This window comes from Salmo salar, chromosome 09, assembly GCF_965601325.2.
Source record: "Salmo salar chromosome 09, fSalSal1, whole genome shotgun sequence".
Classification (NCBI taxonomy): domain Eukaryota; kingdom Metazoa; phylum Chordata; class Actinopteri; order Salmoniformes; family Salmonidae; genus Salmo; species Salmo salar.
The window spans coordinates 142,701,206-142,719,933 of record NC_138299.1 but is presented as its reverse complement, the minus strand read 5'-3'; the positions used below and the strand labels follow the sequence as shown (position 1 = coordinate 142,719,933).

The 18,728-nt window shown below is 43.0% G+C and overlaps 1 protein-coding gene across 3 annotated transcripts in view; it reads left to right on the top strand.

Annotated features, from left to right (window-relative positions):
* The first annotated feature begins 295 nt into the window (after positions 1 to 295).
* LOC106613092 (kinase suppressor of Ras 1) overlaps positions 296 to 18,728 on the top strand; it is a 62,488-nt gene continuing 44,055 nt past the window's right edge. For 2 of the 3 annotated variants that reach the window (XM_045724678.2, XM_045724677.2), the window contains exons 1-2: positions 299 to 692; positions 18,487 to 18,627. In XM_045724678.2, coding sequence (XP_045580634.1) covers positions 558 to 692; positions 18,487 to 18,627 — 276 coding nt within the window. In that variant the 5' untranslated portion in view covers positions 299 to 557. Of the gene's footprint in view, positions 693 to 18,486; positions 18,628 to 18,728 lie in introns of all 3 variants that reach the window. The other variant, XR_014378911.1, reaches the window with a different exon arrangement.

Genomic DNA, 18,728 nt, shown 5'->3' with positions numbered 1-18,728 from the left:
TATAGTTAGCTAGCGGTCTATGGCTAGCTAGCTGTTAGCAGCCAACGGCTAGCAGTTTCTTACTGGCGATAAAAACAGATGATTGCCATAATTTTTTCGAAACAATACTGATTTATTTAATGTAACAAATTGAACCTTGTAAACAATTTGTTGTAATTCATGGTAACCTCATAAACAATTCATTTAGACTCGCCGTTTATTTGAAACGGGCGTTTATTTGCTGAAATGTGTGCCGTTGCCCCACAGAAGTTAAAAGACGACCTGGAACGCGGCCACTCTGTCAAACACCATGCAGAAATAAGTAGTTTACGTAGCTCTTGAGAATACACGGAACCAACTGTGTGCTCATTGAAGTGACAGAGCTAAGAAAGGAAAGGTCGTAGATTAACTGTTCTATTAGTTTTGTTTGCAGCTCTTGCCTGCTTTTTCGCTGTTCAAACTCGACTAAACCTATCAAGCCGTGCCAACGACGAGGAATGGATATTGTGCCAGTCAAATGTGGAAGGATGGTTCAAAGTAATTAACTATCGGACGGGGACAGTGAAGGTGGCGCAGCGATGGACAAGGACGCACTCTACCAGTGCGAACTCATCCAGAATATGATCGAGATTTCCATCTCTAGTTTACAAGGACTCCGAACCAAATGCGCTGCAGTGAGCGATCTTACTCAGCAAGAAATACGCACTTTGGAGGTACAGTATGGGTAGCATAGGCATAACATACACTTTGAGTGCTATCATAATACAATTCAGCTTGTTGGTGTGTGTGTGAGTGTGCGTGCGAGGGAGAGTGAGTGATGGTGGAACATGTAAATGTTTGATGTGTGTTGTTCTCATGATATAGGCTACTAGATTGTTTTTTGTAAATAGAAAACAATAGAATAGACATCGCAGGCTCCACATTCTTAAAATAAATTCAAATAATACACTAATCTCATGCATGTAGGCCTGGCCTATAGATGAACCGTCCTTGATGTGCTGTAGGCCTATAGTAGGTATATTGTATTTAGGTTCAACTTCCTTGCTCCTTCCATGCCCATAATCAATAACAGTTTCGTAGCCTAAGGCAACACTCAACATGTCACACATCAAAACAGCCTAACAATCAACATTTCAACCAATGTGTTAAAACTGTTTATTGCAGATTATAAACGAATAATTAACAGTTTATGAATTTATAGAACTGTAAGACAGAAACACATTGATGAAAGGAAATGGGGTACAATGAAGGATATGTCTGGCTGTCATCAGACAAAGTCTCTGTGATATTCTCACACATCTGTCCCCCTCAATGAATCCTGTCAGTTTCACTTCTCCCTCAAGTCAGTCTGCCCCTCAAGCAACTAACAATGCACATCTCTACTCCTCACTAAAGGAACATTGAGTAGCCACTTCCACTGCGATCCATTCACATTGTTAATCAACTGGGTATTACAAACAGAGCAACGTCCTTATAATGTAAAGCCCTTTAGGATCATACATTCTGTACATGGAGATGCCAACTATCATTATCATTGTAAATTATTTTGTACATAATGTTTCTGCCACCATATCTTATGACCGAAAAGAGCTTCTAGATATCAGGACAGCGATTACTCACCCCGTACTGGAGGAATACTTTTTCTTCAACGAGTCGGACAGGAAGAATTTACTTCAGACACCCGACAAGGCCTTCATCCCAGTAATTCGCAGGAGAAAGAGACGGAAGAATCGTGGATGAAGATCCGAGTGCCTTGTTAGGATCCGTCTCCGAGAGGGTAATCTACCTTTACCATTGGTCCTATTAGCCAACGAACAATCAATTGATGATAAAACAGACAAACTACGATCATGTATATCCTACCAACGGGATATTAAAAACTGTAATATCTTATGTTTCACCAAGTTGTGGCTGAACGACGACATTAATAACATACAGCTGGTGGGTTTTAAGCTTTTTCGGCAGGATAGAACAGCAGCCTCTGGTAAGACAAGGGGTGGCGGTCTATGTATATTTGTAAACAACAGCTGGTGCACGAAATCTAAGGAAGTCTCAAGGTTTTGCTTGCTTGAGGTAGAGTATCTCATGATGATAAGCTGTTGACCACACTATTTACTAAGATAGTTTTCATCTGTATTTTTTGTAGCTGTCTACATACCACCACAAACAGATGCTGGCACTAAGTCCTCACTCAATGAGCTGTATAAGGCCATAAGTAAACAGGAAAATTCTCACCCAGAGGCGGCGCTCCTAGTGGCCAGGGACTTTAATGCAGGAAAATTCAAATCTGTTTTACCTAATTTCTACCAGCATGTTAAATGTGCAACCAGAGGGAAAAAACTCTAGACCACCTTTACTCCACACACAGAGACATGTACAAAGCTCTCCCTCGCCCTCCATTTGGAAAATCTGACCATAATTCTATCCTCATGATTCCTGCTTACAAGCAAAAACTAAAGCAGGAAGCACCAGTGACTCGGTCAACAAGAAAGTGGTGAGATGAAGCAGATGCTAAGCTACAGGACTGTTTTGCTAGCACAGACTGGAATATGTTCCGGGATTCTTCCAATGGCATTGAGGAGTACACCACATCAGTCACTGGCTTCATCAATAAGTGCATCGATGACGTCGTCCCCACAGTGACCTTATGTACATACCTCAACCAGAAGCCATGAATTACAAGCGACATCCGCACTGAGCTAAAGGGTAGAGCTGCTGCTTTCAAGGAGCGGGACTCTCACCTGGAAGCTTATAAGAAATCTCATGCCCTCTGACGAACCATCAAACAGGCAAAGCATCAATACAGGACTAAGATTGAATCGTACTTCACCCGCTCCGACGCTCATCGGATGTGGCAGTGCTTGCAAACTATTACAGACTACAAAGGGAAGCACAGCCGCGAGCTGCTCAGTGACACGAGCCTACCAGATGAGCTAAATTACTTCTATGCTCCCTTCGAGGCAAGCAACACTGAAGTATGCATGAGAGAATCAGCTGTTCTGGACGACTGTGTGATCACGCTCTCCGTAGCCGATGTGAGTAAGACCTTTAAACACTGTTTCCCATGCTTGTTCAATGAACGATAAACAATTCATGAACATGCACCTGTGGAACGGTCGTTAAGACACTAACAGCTTAGGCAATTAAGGTCACAGTTATGATAACTTAGGACACTAAAAGAGGCCATTCTACTGACTCTGAAAAACACCAAAAGAACGATCCCCGGGTCCCTGCTCATCTGCGTGAACATGCCTTAGGCATGCTGCAAGGAGGCATGAGGACTGCAGATGTGGCCAGGGAAATAAATTGCAATGTCCGTACTGTGAGACGCCTAAGACAGCGCTACAGGGAGACAGGACGGACAGCTGATTGTTCTCGCAGTGGCAGACCTCGTGTAACAACACCTGCACAGGATCGGTACAGCCGAACATCACACCTGCGGGATAGGTACAGGATGGCAACAACAACTGTTCGAGTTACACCAGGAATGCACAATCCCTCCATCAGTGCTCAGACTGTCCGCAATAGGCTGAGAGAGGCTGGACTGAGGGCTTGTAGGCCTGTTGTAAGGCAGGTCCTCGCCAGACATCACTGGCAACAACGTCGAATATGGGCACAAACCCACCGTCGCTGGACCAGACAGGACTGGCAAAAAGTGCTCTTCACTGACGAGTCGTGGTTTTGTCTCACCAGGGTGATGGTCGGATTCGCGTTTGTCGTCGAAGGAATGAGCGTTACACCGAGGCCTGTACTCTGGAGAGGGATCGATTTGGAGGTGGAGGGTCCGTCATGTTCTGGGGCGGTGTGTCACACCATCATTGGACTGAGCTTGTTGTCATTGCAGGCATTCTCAACGCTGTGCGTTACAGGGAAGACATTCTCCTCCCTTATGTGGTACCCTTCCTGCAGGCTCATCCTGACATGACCCTCCAGCATGACAATGCCACCAGCCATACTGCTCGTTCTGTGCGTGATTTCCTGCAAGACAGCAATGTTAGTGTTCTGCCATGGCCAGCGAAGAGCCCGGATCTCAATCCCATTGAGCACGTCTGGGACCTGTTGGATCAGAGGGTGAGGGCTAGGGCCATTCCCCCCAGAAATGTCCGGGAACTTGCAGGTGCCTTGGTGGAAGAGTGGGGTAACATCTCACAGCAAGAACTGGCAAATGACCCTCCAGCATGACCATAGGTATTAGGTATTCCATGAGGAGGAGATGCACTGCAATATTTAATGCAGCTGGTGGTCACACCAAATACTGACTGTTACTTTTGATTTTAACTCCCCCTTTGTTCAGGGACACATTATTCAATTTCTGTTAGTCACATGTCTGTGGAACTTGTTCAGTTTATGTCTCAGTTGTTGAATCTTATGTTCATTCAAATATTTACACATGTTAAGTTTGCTGAAAATAAACGCAGTTGACAGTGAGAGGACGATACTTTTTTTGCTGAGTTTATGTACATGTAGGTAGAGTCATTAACGTGACTGTGCATAGATAATAAACAGAGAGTAGCAGCCGCGTAAAAGGGGGGGGGGGGCAATGCAAATAGTCTGGGCAGCCATTTGATTAGATGTTCAGGGGTCTTATGGCTTGGGGGTAGAAGCTGACTTCCTGACGGACCTAGACTTGGCGCTCCGGTGTCGTAGCAGAGAGAACAGTCTATGACTTGGGTGGCTAGAGTCTTTGACATTTTTTAGGGCCTTCCTCTGACAGATCCTGGATGGCAGGAAGCTTGGCCCCAGTGATGTACTGGGCCATACGCACTACCCTTTGTAGTGCCTTGTGGTCAGAGGCCGAGCAGTTACTATATCAGGCAGTGATGCAACCAGTCAGGATGCTCTCGATGGTGCAGCTGTAGAACCTTTTGAGGAACTGAGGACCCATGACAAATCTTTTCAGTCTCCTGAGGGGGGAATAGGTTTTGTCGTGCCCTCTTCACGACTGTCTTGGTGTGCTTGGAACATGTTAGTTTGTTGGTGATGTGGACACCAAGGAACTTGCAGCTCTCAACCTGCTCCACTACAGGCCCTGCGATGAGAATGGGGGCGTGCTCAGTCCTCCTTTTCCTGTAGTCCACAATCATCTCCTTTGTCTTGATCACGTTGAGAGAGAGGTTGTTGTCCTGGAACCACAAGGCCAGGTCTCTGAGCTCCTCCCTATACGCTGTCTCGTCGTTGTCGGTGATCAGGCCTGGTGTGGTGGATGTGTTGTTACCTACCCTTACCACCTGGGGGAGGCCCGTCAGGAAGTCCAGGATCCAGTTGCAGAGAGAGGTGTTTAGTCCCAGGGTCCTTTGCTTAGAGATGAGCTTTGAGGGCACTATGGTGTTGAATGCTGAGCTGTAGTCAATGAATAGCATTCTCACATAAGTATTCCTTTTGTCCAGGTGTGAAAGGGCAGTGTGGAGTACAATAGAGATTGCATCATCTTTGGATCTGTTGGGGCGGTATGCAAATTGGAGTGGGTCTAGGGTTTCTGGGATAATGGTGTTGATGTAAGCTACAGAAGTGAGTGCTACGGGTCGGTAGTCATTTAGGCAGGTTACCTTAGTGTTCTTGGGCACAGGGACTATGGTGGTCTGCTTGAAACATGTTAGTATTACAGACTCAGACAGAGACAGGTTGAAAATGTCAGTGAAGACACTTGCCAGTTCGTCGGCACATGCTCGGAGTACACATCCTGGTAACCATCTGACCCTGCGGCCTTGTGAACGTTGGCCTGTTTAACCTCTATGGGCTAGGTGGGACGCTAGCGTCCCCCCCGTGGTGCACTCCATCAACAGCAGGTGCATTTCAAGAGCGGCAAATTTGAAACCAAATAAATGTCAAAATTCAAATTTTTCAAACATACAACTATCTTACACCCTTTGAAAGATAAACATCTCCTTAATCTAACCACGTTGTCCGATTTCAAAAAGGTTTTACGGCGAAAGCATAAAGTTAGGAGAGTACATTGACAATAGCTGTGTGTAATGTTTTGTCAATTCAAAGACAGGGTCACCAAAACCATAAAACCAGCTAAAATGATGCACTAACCTTTTACAATCTCCATCAGATGACACTCCTAGGACATTATGTTAGACAATGCATGCATTTTTAGTTCTATCAAGTTCATATTTATATCCAAAAACAGCGTTTTACTATGGCATTGATGTTGAGGAAATCGTTTCCCTCCAATAACCGGCAGTCAAGTCAGCACCACAAATTAAATAATTAAAATTAGAAAACATTGGTAAAATATTATATTATCATTTAAAGAATTATAGATTTACATCTCTTGAACGCAATCAACTTGCCAGATTTAAAAATAACCTTACTGGGAAATCACACTTTGCAATAATCTGAGCACTGCGCCCAGAAAAATACACGTTGCGATACAGACTAGCCGCCATGTTGGGGAGATCTAAAATCGAAAATACTATGTAAATAATCCATTACCTTTGATTCTCTTCATCAGATGTCACTTCCAGGTATCACAGGTCCATAACGAATGTAGTTTTGTTCAAAAAAGCTCATCATTTATGTCCAAAAATCTCCGTCTTGTTAGCACATGATCTAAGCCCGCCGGACTTCACTTCATGAACGAGGGGAAAAAATATATTTACGTTCGTTCAAACGTCAAACGTTGTATAGCATAAATCATTAGGGCCTTTTTTAACCAGAACATGAATAATATTCAAGGTGGACGAATGCATTCTCTTTTATAACGTATTGGAACGAGGGTACCCAACATGAACTCGCGCGCCAGAGTCTAATCGGCCATCACCGTTCCATGGCTCTTGTTCGGTCAGATCTCACAGTAAAAGACTCAAAACACTTTGTAAAGGCTGGTGACATCTAGTGGAAGCAATAGGAAGTGCCAAAACATTAATCAACCCCTGTGTGTTTCAATGGCATAGGCTTAAAGGTAATTCAACACATCAGGTATCCACTTCCTGTCAGAAAATGTCTCAGGGTTTTGCCTGCCAAATGAGTTCTGTTATACTCACAGACACCATTCAAACAGTTTTAGAAACTTTAGGGTCTTTTCTATCCATATATAATAAGTATATGCATATTCTAGTTACTGGGTAGGATTAGTAACCAGATTAAATCGGGTACGTTTTTTTATCCAGCCGTGAAAATACTGCCCCCTAGCCCCAACAGGTTAAACCCTTTACAATGAAGATTTGTTAAGTTATTTGGATTTTTACGAATTATCTTTAAAAGACAGGGTCCTGAAAAAGGGACGCTTCTTTTTTTGCTGAGTTTCTTACCTCAATTACCTTGACTAACCGGTGCCCCTGCACATTGACTCTGTACCTGTACCCCCTGTATGTAGCCTCACTATTGTTATTTTACTGCTGCTCTTTAATTATTTGTTTCTTTTATTTATTTGGGGTATTTTTTTTCTTAAAACTGCATTGCTGGTTAAGGGCTTATAAGTAAGCATTTCACTGTAACTGTTATATTCGGTGCATGTGACAAATAAAATGTGATTTGATAACATCACCTATTCTGTACAGGTCATATCAGGTACAGTACCACTAAACTGGCCCACTAGCCTCTCTCCCAGTGTTCTCAATCTCCCATGGGATTGTTAAATTCAAAGCACTGGAGAAGGCCGTCTGATCTGAATTTCTCATCGCTATTAATGTAGCAGCATCTAAATTTGGACTTCTCTCCCTCCCACACATTCTCAGTGCGGGCTGTTGAAAGCTAAAGATAGAGTGAGAAACAGTGGGAGGAGAGGAAGGAAGGGGAGAAAAAGGGGAATGAGGAAAGAAGGGAGGAATATATGAAGAAGGAGATATCCAACATGGCTGTCTCTTATTACAGCCGAATATCGAGTGGCTTTCTTTGAGACTGGACTGGGGCAACCAGGGAACCAGCAGATAACAACATGGTTACGAACAAAAGAGGCAGCCTAAGCCACTGCCAGGCCTTTCTCTCTTTCTCTGTATTTGTCTGTCTCTTTCCTCTCCCGCCCTCCTCTCTCCCTTCTCCCCCCTCTCTCTTTCACTCCCTTTCTCTCTTTTTATTCTCTACCCCCCCTTTCATCTCTAACCCACAATAGGCCTGTCTGTCTGTATAGGGTGGTCAGGCCTGAGCTAAGTGGCTGCATGGGGAGTTGGGTTACTCAGGTCTGTCCATGTAAACGGCCTGTATTGTGTTTACATTGGATATTGGAGATGAGCAGACTGTTCTACACTGTCATTGTCATAAAGAGATGGATAAAGGACTCTGACCACAAAGGGAAGATATTATGTCCATCAGGACTGGTGTGTGGGGGGTTGGGATAGGCTAGACTTGAGCGTTGCTGGACACCAGATGAGGAAGAATTGGAGAGATGTTTGGTGCTGCCTGAAACATGGATCTTATGTAATTGCAGAAGTGGTGTTGTCTTTCCGACTGGTTTTCAACTTCCTCATATTAGCTGTACTGCAATTGCACAATAATAAGGTCATTCTTGTGTGAAGAGGATCATTCTTGTGTACAAGAGTCTCTTTGAATAGTTTGAACCAAAACACTGTCTTAGAGGATTGAGCTGTGCAGCTCGTAAACCAGGGAAGTAACTTTTTTTAAATCATGTCATTGGTCTCGTAAACTGAAGTCGCTGTCCTTGTAAACTTCACAGGCCTGTGATGTTGAATGTATAGCGAGGTTAATCCTGGGTGCTACTTAGGGCTGTTATGGTGACCATATTACCACCACACCAGCAGTCACTAGTCATGACCGCAGTCAAATTCCACGTGACCATTTAGTCATGGTAACTAGGCTTCTCCAAACTGTGCACTGGCTGATGGTCATTAGTAGCCTACCAAACTTGCTAACTGCCAGTCGCTAACGACCTGATACTCAGGGCTCTATTGTCCCTCTAATCACTCTGACATCAGTGCAAATGCAATCGAAAATCAAATCAAGCACTTCAGGAGAGCACATGTTGCGCAACATTTTTATAAGCTATGCAATAGGTTGTGAAAACAGAGTTTGGATGGCCTCTGTTAAAAAAGGGAGGATCCCATCAGCTTTCTATAGGCTAGGCCTACTATATTTATTTCTCAACTTTTGTAATATTAATAAGCACATTGCTTCGCATTACAACCGGAGTAGCCTAACTGGCTAGCATGAAAATGAACTCTGGGAAAAGTGTCCTCTATGTGCTGTTTAAGTGCATACGTATGACATGTATTTTTTTTACCCTGCTTCTGTTCCGACAGGTACATGATAATGGCCTATTCTCAATCAAAACTAATTTCACACATATGGTGCATTCGGAAAGTATTCAGACCCCTTGACTTTTTCCACATTTTGTTACGTTACAGCCTTATTCTAAAATGGATCAAATAAAAAAATGTACCTCCTCAATCTACACACAATACCCCATAATGACAAAGCAAAAACAGTTTTTTAGAAATTGTAAAAACAGAAATACCTAATTTACATAGGTTTTCAGACCCTTTGCTATGAGACTCGAAATTGAGCTCTGGTGCATCATTTTTGCATTGATCATCCTTGAGATGTTTCTACAACTTGATTGTTGTCCACTTGTGGTAAATTCAATTGATTGGACATGATTTGGAATGGCACACACCTGTCTATATAAGGTCCCACAGTTGACAGTGCATGTCAGAGCAAAAACCAAGCCATGTGGTCGAAGGAATTGCCTGTATAGCTCCGAGACAGGATTGTGTCGAGGCACAGATCTGGGGAAGGGTACCAAAAAAATGACTGCAACATTGAAGGTCCCCAAGAACACAGTGGCCTCCATCATTCTTAAATGTAAGAAGTTTGGAACCACCAAGACTCTCCCTAGAACTGGTCGCCTGGCCAAACTGAGCAATCGGCGGAGAAGGGCCTTGGTCAGGGAGGTGAACTTGGTCAGGGGGCATTTAACCCAACCTCTCTGAATCCGAGAGTTGCGGGGGGCTGCCATAATCGACATCCACATCTTCGGCACCTGGGGAACAGTGGGTTAACTGCCTTGCTCAGGGGCAGAACGACAGATTTTTACCAAGTCAGCTTGGGGATTCGATTCAGCAACCTTTTGGTTACTGGCCCAATGCTCTAACCACTACCACCCCAACCTGCTTGGAGTTTGCCAAAAGGCACCTAAAGGACTCTCAGACCATGAGAAACAAGATTCTCTGGTCTGATGAAACCAAGACGGAACTCTTTGGCCTGAATGCCAAGCCTCACGTTTGGAGGAAACCTAGCACCATCCCTACGGTGAAGCATGGTGGTGGCAGCATCATGCTGTGGGGATGTTTTTCTGCGGCAGGTACTGGGAGACTAGTCAGGATCGAGAGAAAGATGAACCGGACGTGCTACCTGTCCCAGACCTGCTGTTTTCAACTCTCTTGAGACAGCAGGAGCGGTAGAGATACTCTCAAAGATCGGCTATGAAAAAGCCAACTGACACTTACTCTTGTGTTACTGACTTGTTGCACCCTCGACAACTACTATGATTATTTTATTTGACAATGCTGGTCATTTATGAACATTTGAACACCTAGGCCATGTGCTGTTATAATTTCCACCCGGCACAGCCAGAAGAGGACTGGCCACCCCTCATAGCCTGGTTCCTCTCTAGGTTTCTTCCTAGGTTTTGGCCTTTCTAGGGAGTTTTTCCTAGCCACCGTGCTTCTACACCTGCATTGCTTGCTGTTTGGGGTTTTAGGCTGGGTTTCTGTACAGCACTTTGAGATATCAGCTGATGTAAGAAGGGCTGTATGAATAAATTTGATTTGATTTGATGAATGGAGCAAAGTACAGTGAGATCATTGATGAAAACCTGCTCCAGAGTGCTCAGGACTTCAGACTGGGGTGAAGGTTCACCTTCCAAGAGGACAATGACCCTAAGCACACAGCCAAGACAATGCAGGAGTGGCTTTGGGACAAGTTTCTGAATGTCCTTGAGTGGCCCAACCAGAGCCCGGACTTAAACTCGATTGAACATCTCTGGAGAGACCTGGAAATTGCTGTGCAGTGATGATCCCCATCTAACTTGACAGAGCTTGAGAGGATCTGCAGAGAAGAATGGGTGAAACTCCCCAAATACAGGTGTGCCAAGCTTGTAGCATCATACCCAAGAACAGTCGAGGCTGTAATCGCTGCCAAAGGTGCTTCAACAAAGTACGGAGTAAAGGGTCTGAATAAAGCGTCTGAATACTAATGTAAATGTGTAATTTACGTTGTTTTTTTTATCAATTTGCTAAAATTTGCAAAAAACTGTTTTTGCTTTGTCATTGTGGGGTATTGTGTGTATATTGATGAGGGAAAAATACAATTGAATCAATTTTAGAATCAGGCTGTAACGTAACAAAATGTGGGAAAAGGGGTCTGAATACTTTCTGATTGCACAGTATACAGTCCCAGTCAAAAGTTTGGACACACCTACTCAAGGGTTTTTCTTTACTTTGACTATTTCCTACATTGTAGAATAATAGTGAAGACATCAAAACTATGAAATAACACATAATCATGTAGTAACCAAAAAAGTGTTAAACAAACCAAAATATATTTTATATTTGAGATTCTTCAAACTAGCCACCCTTTGCCTTGATGACAGCTTTGCACACTCTTGACATTCTCTCAACCAACTTCATGAGCTAGTCACCTGGAATACATTTCAATTAACAGGTGTGCCTTGTAAAAAGTTAATTTGTGGAATTTATTTTCTTCTTAATGCGTTTGAGCCTGTAACGGTCGTCATACGTAGTGGACCAAGGCGCAGCGGGTTGAGTGCTCATCTTAACTTTATTAGAACACTGAACAAAAACAAAACAAGAAAATGATCGACCGCACAGTATTGCAGGCTACACACACAGCTTTGCAAAAACAACTTCCCATAAATCCCATGACAAAAACACCCCTTATATATGACCTTCAATTAGAAGCAATGAAGAGCAGCTGCTTCCAATTGAAGGTCAACCCCATCAACTAAACATAGAAATAGAAAGACTAGAACATAGAAATATACTAACAGAACATAAACCAAAACCCCGGAACACTCTAAACAAACACCCCTCTACATAAACACATATCCCAACAAACCACGAACCACAAAAAACAAACACCCCCTGCCACGTCCTGACCAAACTACAATAACAAAATAACCCCTTTACTGGTCAGAACGTGACAGAGCCAATCAGTTGTGTTGTGACAAGATAGGGGTGGTATACAGAAGATAGCCTATTTGGTAAAAGTCCATATAATGGCAAGAACAGCTCAAATAAGCAAAGAGAAACGACAGTCCATCATTACTTTAAGACTTGAAGGTTAGTCAATCCGGAAAATGTCAAGAACTTTGAAAGTTTCTTCAAGTGCAGTCGCAAAAAACATCAAGGGCTATGATGAAACTCTCTCTCATGGGACTCCCAATCACGGCCGGTTGTGATACAGCCTGGAATCAAACCAGGGGCCTGGAATCGAACCAGGGTGCCATTTCTAGCACGGAGATGCAGTGCCTTAGACCGCTGCGCCACTCGGGAGCCCCTAAATGGTCAGTTCGTCCATGGCCTGCATAGTTATCAGACATGTCACCCAATGAGCATGTTTGCATGTTGCATTTATAGTTTTGTTTCCGATTAGGAGGACCTGTTTCTTTGTTAACCGCTCAACACAGAATAGCCGCATGTGCGCACTCCCTTGGAAATCTTTTGGAGAAAATGTCCTTTCTATTTTATTCAGCTTTGTTCAATTGTATTCTTCTTACTACAAAATAATATAAATAATGCCACAGGAATTATAAGCAAATCTTGTCTGCTAAAATAACTAGTGTAGCCCACAGACGTATGGCATAGTCAGATCAGGGCCTAACATGAAGACAATTTACAGTCTGCTATTCTGTTCTTCTGAAATAGACTACATTTTCTTCATATCATGTTTCTTTAGACCTGCCTAAAATAAATAATGGATTTTTTTGTGATGGTGTAGGCTAAATTAAATGGATTTATTAGTCTTAATTAGACTTTTTAAAATGTAGATGTTCCAAACGTCTGTAGGCTATGCGTGAAAGCAAGGAGATGCTAAAGTGTTTATGTTAATTAACGATCAATTACCTTGAGGCTGGCAGTTATTTGCATGACAATCACCGGCTGACGAAATGTCATGACCGCCACAGCTCTAGTCCTACTGGCACCTTGTTACAGGGCCCTGTGACTCCTTCAGTCTAAAGTTAAATCTACAGACTGACCACACCTAACTAACAGCCGTCATCTGATTTCCATACACTAACTAATAATGCCACGGTGGTTAGCTTCTACTCTGTAATCAGATCTGGCAACCCAGGGATGGACATGGCCCATATTATCTGCCCACATTGTCTGTTTCTGTGAAACCTGTCATTAAATAAACACTCAGTCATTAAATGACTATCAATTTGCAGAGATTTTAACTTTTGAGGCTCTTGTCACACTTTATTGGGAAGATCATAGTAGTACTAGTTTGATCTTTTTGACGATTATCTTAAGCAGCAGCTACGGTGCAGTCAGTGGAAGAAACAGAACAAAAAAATTATGGGTCGTGTAGTGTCAGGAAACTCCCATGTGGTTTTTCAAACGATCTGTCTCTCGTTCCCCTCCCCACCTCTCTTTCTCTTTGTCTTGTTTGATTTCTCCTTCCTTTCTTGACCTTTTTGCTCGCTCTCTTTGTCACATCTATCACTGTTTCCTTTGCCTTAACTAAGATACACAAATGTTTTTTCCATAGATGGAAACTTATATGGAGAAGTGATGCTTACCGTTTGCGTACTGTGGTATTTTTCATAACCGCAATATACAAGCGCAGCTTCAAGGAATGAACTGTGGTAGTGGTTGAGAATGATATCTTGAGAACCAGTATCGTCCCTCCCCCACACAGGCGTTGTCTGGTACTTAGAGACTAACATTCAAAGGTTGAGTACTGGCAGCCAAGGCCACCTCCTTTATTCTTTCTGTGAAAAGGCCCTTTCCTTGGGTCATTGTCACACACAATACACACAATTTAGTTACACACACTGTGGTAAAACATGTGGGCACAGATACGTGCTGCCTGTCTGCCCAATGGTCCCCACTCAGCTTGCCCTACCCCTCGCTGCATGTGCCTGCCATGTAACAGAGCTGGGAGATGGAGAGAAAGATAGACAGTGAATAACGACGAGCACCACAGCGGAACGAGGCCAGGCGTTGTCTGGTGCAAACCAACACCGCCTGATTTCCTCTAGTCGCTCAGTGAAGTACATCAAATCAGCCATGGCCATTCTCTGATAGGGAGAGAGACAGGAGGGCATTCAGAGACAGTCTCCCTCAGACTGGTCTAGTGCTGATGAAACTTTAATGCTGTTCCACTAGGCCAGGCTCCCTAAACCCTACCAGGACCATCAGTGACTAACGATGGGAGCCTAAACATGAACTAAAACCTATTTACAGTTGCCCACCCTCTTAACTCACTCACCTTCAGCACCAGCTTTTTGGTTGAAATAAGCTCAAATCCAGCTTTGAAAAAACAAAATACTTAAAACACTGACTGAAATTCTGCAGACGTATTACTTTCAGCTGGAAAAAAGTAATAGAAGTAATGCTTGTGGCTGGACAGAGGGATAAGACTAGAAGTAATGCTTGTGGCTGGACAGAAGGATAAGACTGGAAGTAAATCTTGTGGCTGGACAGAGGGATAAGACTAGAAGTAATGCTTGTGACTGGACAGAGGGATAAGACTATAAGTAATGCTTGTGGCTGGACAGAGGGATAAGACTGGAAGTAATGCTTGTGGCTGGACAGAGGGATAAGACTATAAGTAATGCTTGTGGCTGGACAGAGGAATAAGACTGGAAGTAATGCTTGTGGCTGGACAGAGGGATAAGACTAGAAGTAATGCTTGTGGCTGGACAGAAGGATATGACTAGAAGTAATGCTTGTGGCTGGACAGAGGGATAAGACTGGAAGTAATGCTTGTGGCTGGACAGAGGGATAAGACTAGAAGTAATGCTTGTGGCTGGACAGAGGGATAAGACTAGAAGTAATGCTTGTGGCTGGACAGAGGGATAAGACTAGAAGTAATGCTTGTGGCTGGACAGAGGGATAAGACTAGAAGTAATGCTTGTAGCTGGACAGAGTGATAAGACTAGAAGTAATGCTTGTGGCTGGACAGAAGGATAAGAGGTATATGTGAGTCCAGTTCAGTCCACTGGTTGCCAGGTAAAAGCTTGCTTTCTGGGATCTGGTGTCCGAAGGTAAGGTGGACAACTTGACTCTACTATAATCTAACTCAAGGATGGGCAACTGGCCCCCCCCTTTGAAGGCCCTCGGATTAATCTCCCCACTGCATCCCTCATGATAAATTCTGATTTTCTGTGGCCCCTAACCCCATCAAAGTTACCCATCCCTGCTCTAACTGATATCTCTAGTCCTCTCTGTGACCCCAGCCCAGCATCTCCCATAATCTCATTTTTTTACATAAACGGGTTCCACTGTCTGTGGCTGCAGGGTTTCCATGGTGCTCGGTTGTCATGGCAGTGGCACAAGTCGACGCCCCCATGAGAAAGGCTGCTCGGTGTTCCTCTGAGTTTGTATGTAATGAGGACTATTTGCTGTTTGCTGTTCTGAGGGGAGAACTGTTAAATACCCAGTCAGTCAAGGATGAACTGAAACTGGCCCCTCCATCTCCACCTTCTCTGTTCAGGAGGTAGGAGTGCATATCAATATTCTACAGAGAAATGTTGTCCTTGTTTCCTCTCCTTCATCAACATTCTACATTCATGTTCTTGAGAGCTTATAACGCTGAGGTGCTTCTAAGACAAAGTTATAATTTTTTAGGCCTGAGTGTACAAAACATTAAGAACACCTTCCTAATACTGAGTTGCACCCCCCCCCGTGAAAAACCCAGCAGCATTGCAGTTCTTGACACAAACCTGATGCGGTCATGAAATTTCGTCAGCCGTTGATTGTCAAGCAAATAACTGGTAATTGACTGTTAATTAACATCAACACATTTACACTAGTTCATTTAGCAGACAATTCTGTGGCATTTTATTATATTATTTTATAGTATGAAGAATACAATTGAACATAGCTGAATGAAATAGAAAGGATATTTTCTCCAAATGATTTGAGGGAGTGCACACATGTTTCTATTCCGTGTTGAGCAGTTAACAAAGAAACAGGTACTCCTAAATACTTAATTTAGAGTTATTTATGTAACTTTAGTTGTGATACAAACATTGGGCTATATGTTTTGATTTTTAATATATTCTAAGTGTGCGACTAATGATCATTTGAAAAAAGTTGCATGAAAGGCATGAGCTCTGCTTTGTTTTTTTTTGTGCAGGCTGCACACACTTCATCAGTCTCTCATTCTCAATTTGACAAGCACTTGATAATGCCTCAAATTTCCCAGCGGCATCCCCTTTGTGTGGCCGTAATGCCCCCTAAAAGAATCCATGCCTTTTGCGGCCAGTGAATATAATAATTATAATTCCCTTCTCCAGGCTGCATGCTCCAAAGCACATCTCACTCAAATGGCTCTCCGTCACGTGATTGGGTCTTTCTCACAAACTACAATTGAAGACAGACACATCGGGGATGCAACTGTGCGAGTCCTTATCCAATTCGGAAGTGAATATTGAAGATATTGGAAGAACTGTCCCAATTTACTTTTCGTCAGTCAACAAGATGAGTAGGCTTAACGAACAGCAAAAGCACTAGCCTATGTCAATCTACTATCCCCCATAGTACAAAAGTTGACCTATTCTGTGAGAGAAAGAAATATTCCAAACATAGTCTGGGACAGTTGTGGTTTAGGAAAGATCCCAAATGACTACAACTAGCATCAAAACAACTTTTTTAAGCAATGAGGCTGACACAACAGATCAGAACGTTTAGCTTAAAATGTTGATAAACTATTAGGCTATTTCTTAATAGTATGAGCGCAGCAATGTGCACATGGCAGTATGCTATAAGCGTGAATGTTCCATTAGCGGGAAAACACCATTCTCAAAAGTGACCGCAAATGCGATTATGCAAGTAATGCTTTTATTAAAAGGGTGCATTTTATGGTGAAAATGATCTTCCCCAAACTTGAAACTCACATGCTGCGTATGTATGACAGTTAGGTTTTAAACCCATTGTAAAGCTAATTAATGTGCTTACTTTTAAGTTATTTGGCCACTTTAGTTGAGATACAAACATTATCAAAACATATAGGCTTGTGGGCTAGGCTACATGATATGATTTGAAAAAGTCGGGGGAAAAAGGCATGCATTTCTTGCCTTACTGCACACAAGCTGGGCATCATGACAAGTGATAATATGTCATTCACAAGTGGTAGGCTAATAACAACTATTCTTGATGTAATCTTGTCTTTACATATACTAAATAATATATGTGTGAAATTAGTTTTGATTTAGTCAGGAGGAAAAAAATATGTAATCTATGCACTTAAATAGCGAATGGAGGACGCTTTTCCCATGGTTAATTTTCATGCCAGCCAGGTAGGCTATACTCCTGTTTTAAAGTGAAGCAATGTGCTTAATATTAGGAGAGTTGATAAATAAATATAGTGGGATACTGATGGGATACTCCTCTTTTTAATAGAGGCCATCACTCTGTTTTCTCACACAATTGCATAGCTTATAGAAATGTTGCTCAACATGAGCTCATGGGCTCTCATTAAGTGTTTGTTTAGATTTTACCGTGACTAAATGGTCACGTGGAATTTGACTGCCATCATGACTCATGACTGCCGGTGTGGTGGTAATACGGTCACGGTAACAGCCCTACGCCTGGCACCTGCTACCATACCCCGTTCAAAGGTACTTAAATATTTTGCCTTGCCCATTCACCCTCTGAATGGCACACATACACAATCCATGTCTCAATTGTATGAAGGCTTAAAAATCTTTCTTTAACCTGTCCCCTCCCCATCATCTACACTGATTGAACTGGATTTAACAAGTGACATCAATAAAGGATCATAGCTTTCACCTGGATTCATCTGGTCAGTCTGTCACGGAAAGAGCAGGTGTTCTTAATATGTTGTGCACTCAGTATATATATTTCTCTGTCCTCTATTTCTCTCCTCTCTCTCTCTCTCTCTCTCTCTCTCTCTCACTTCGGCCCACTCTAACTCTTAGTCGACAGGGGGATTTCCTCAGCCTGAGCTCTTGTCTCGCTTCTCACCGGTATTTTGCATAGAACACCAGACCTCATGCTGAAAATAACAAGAAAGAAACACCATGCAGTTTGTTCTCAAACATCAGTGGGTTTCACACCAGCAGTTGTCAGTTTGTCGTCAGTCTCCTTTGTTGAAATGAAATGAAACTCCCACACACTGTGCTTGCAAAGGATCAACTGTTTGTTGTGCTGCAAGTTTCATTATCCACTCATTATCCACTCATTTTGTTCTACTTGGTTATAACAACAATCAGATAATGCTTTTGCTTAGCATCGTCTGTGTTTCAGTTATTTTCGGAACTTTCTTAATGAAATATTTTTGTTCAGACCAAGCGGCCTCTTAACGCTCTTGTAATTGTGTTGTCACCTCCTCCAGGTGAAACTGACTAAGTACATCTGTAAGCAGCTGCAGTGTAAGCAGAGAGTGCCTGAGAGACAGAGGACCCAGGCCCTGGCCAGCTACCCTCGACTGGGAGACTGGCTCTGCACCATCAACCTCAGACCTGAACTCATACAGGTACTATTTGTTCACACTGTGTGTGTGTGTGTGTGTGTGTGTGTGTGTGTGTGTGTGTGTGTGTTCTTGTTATGCTGACCCTATGGGGACATTGTTTGCAC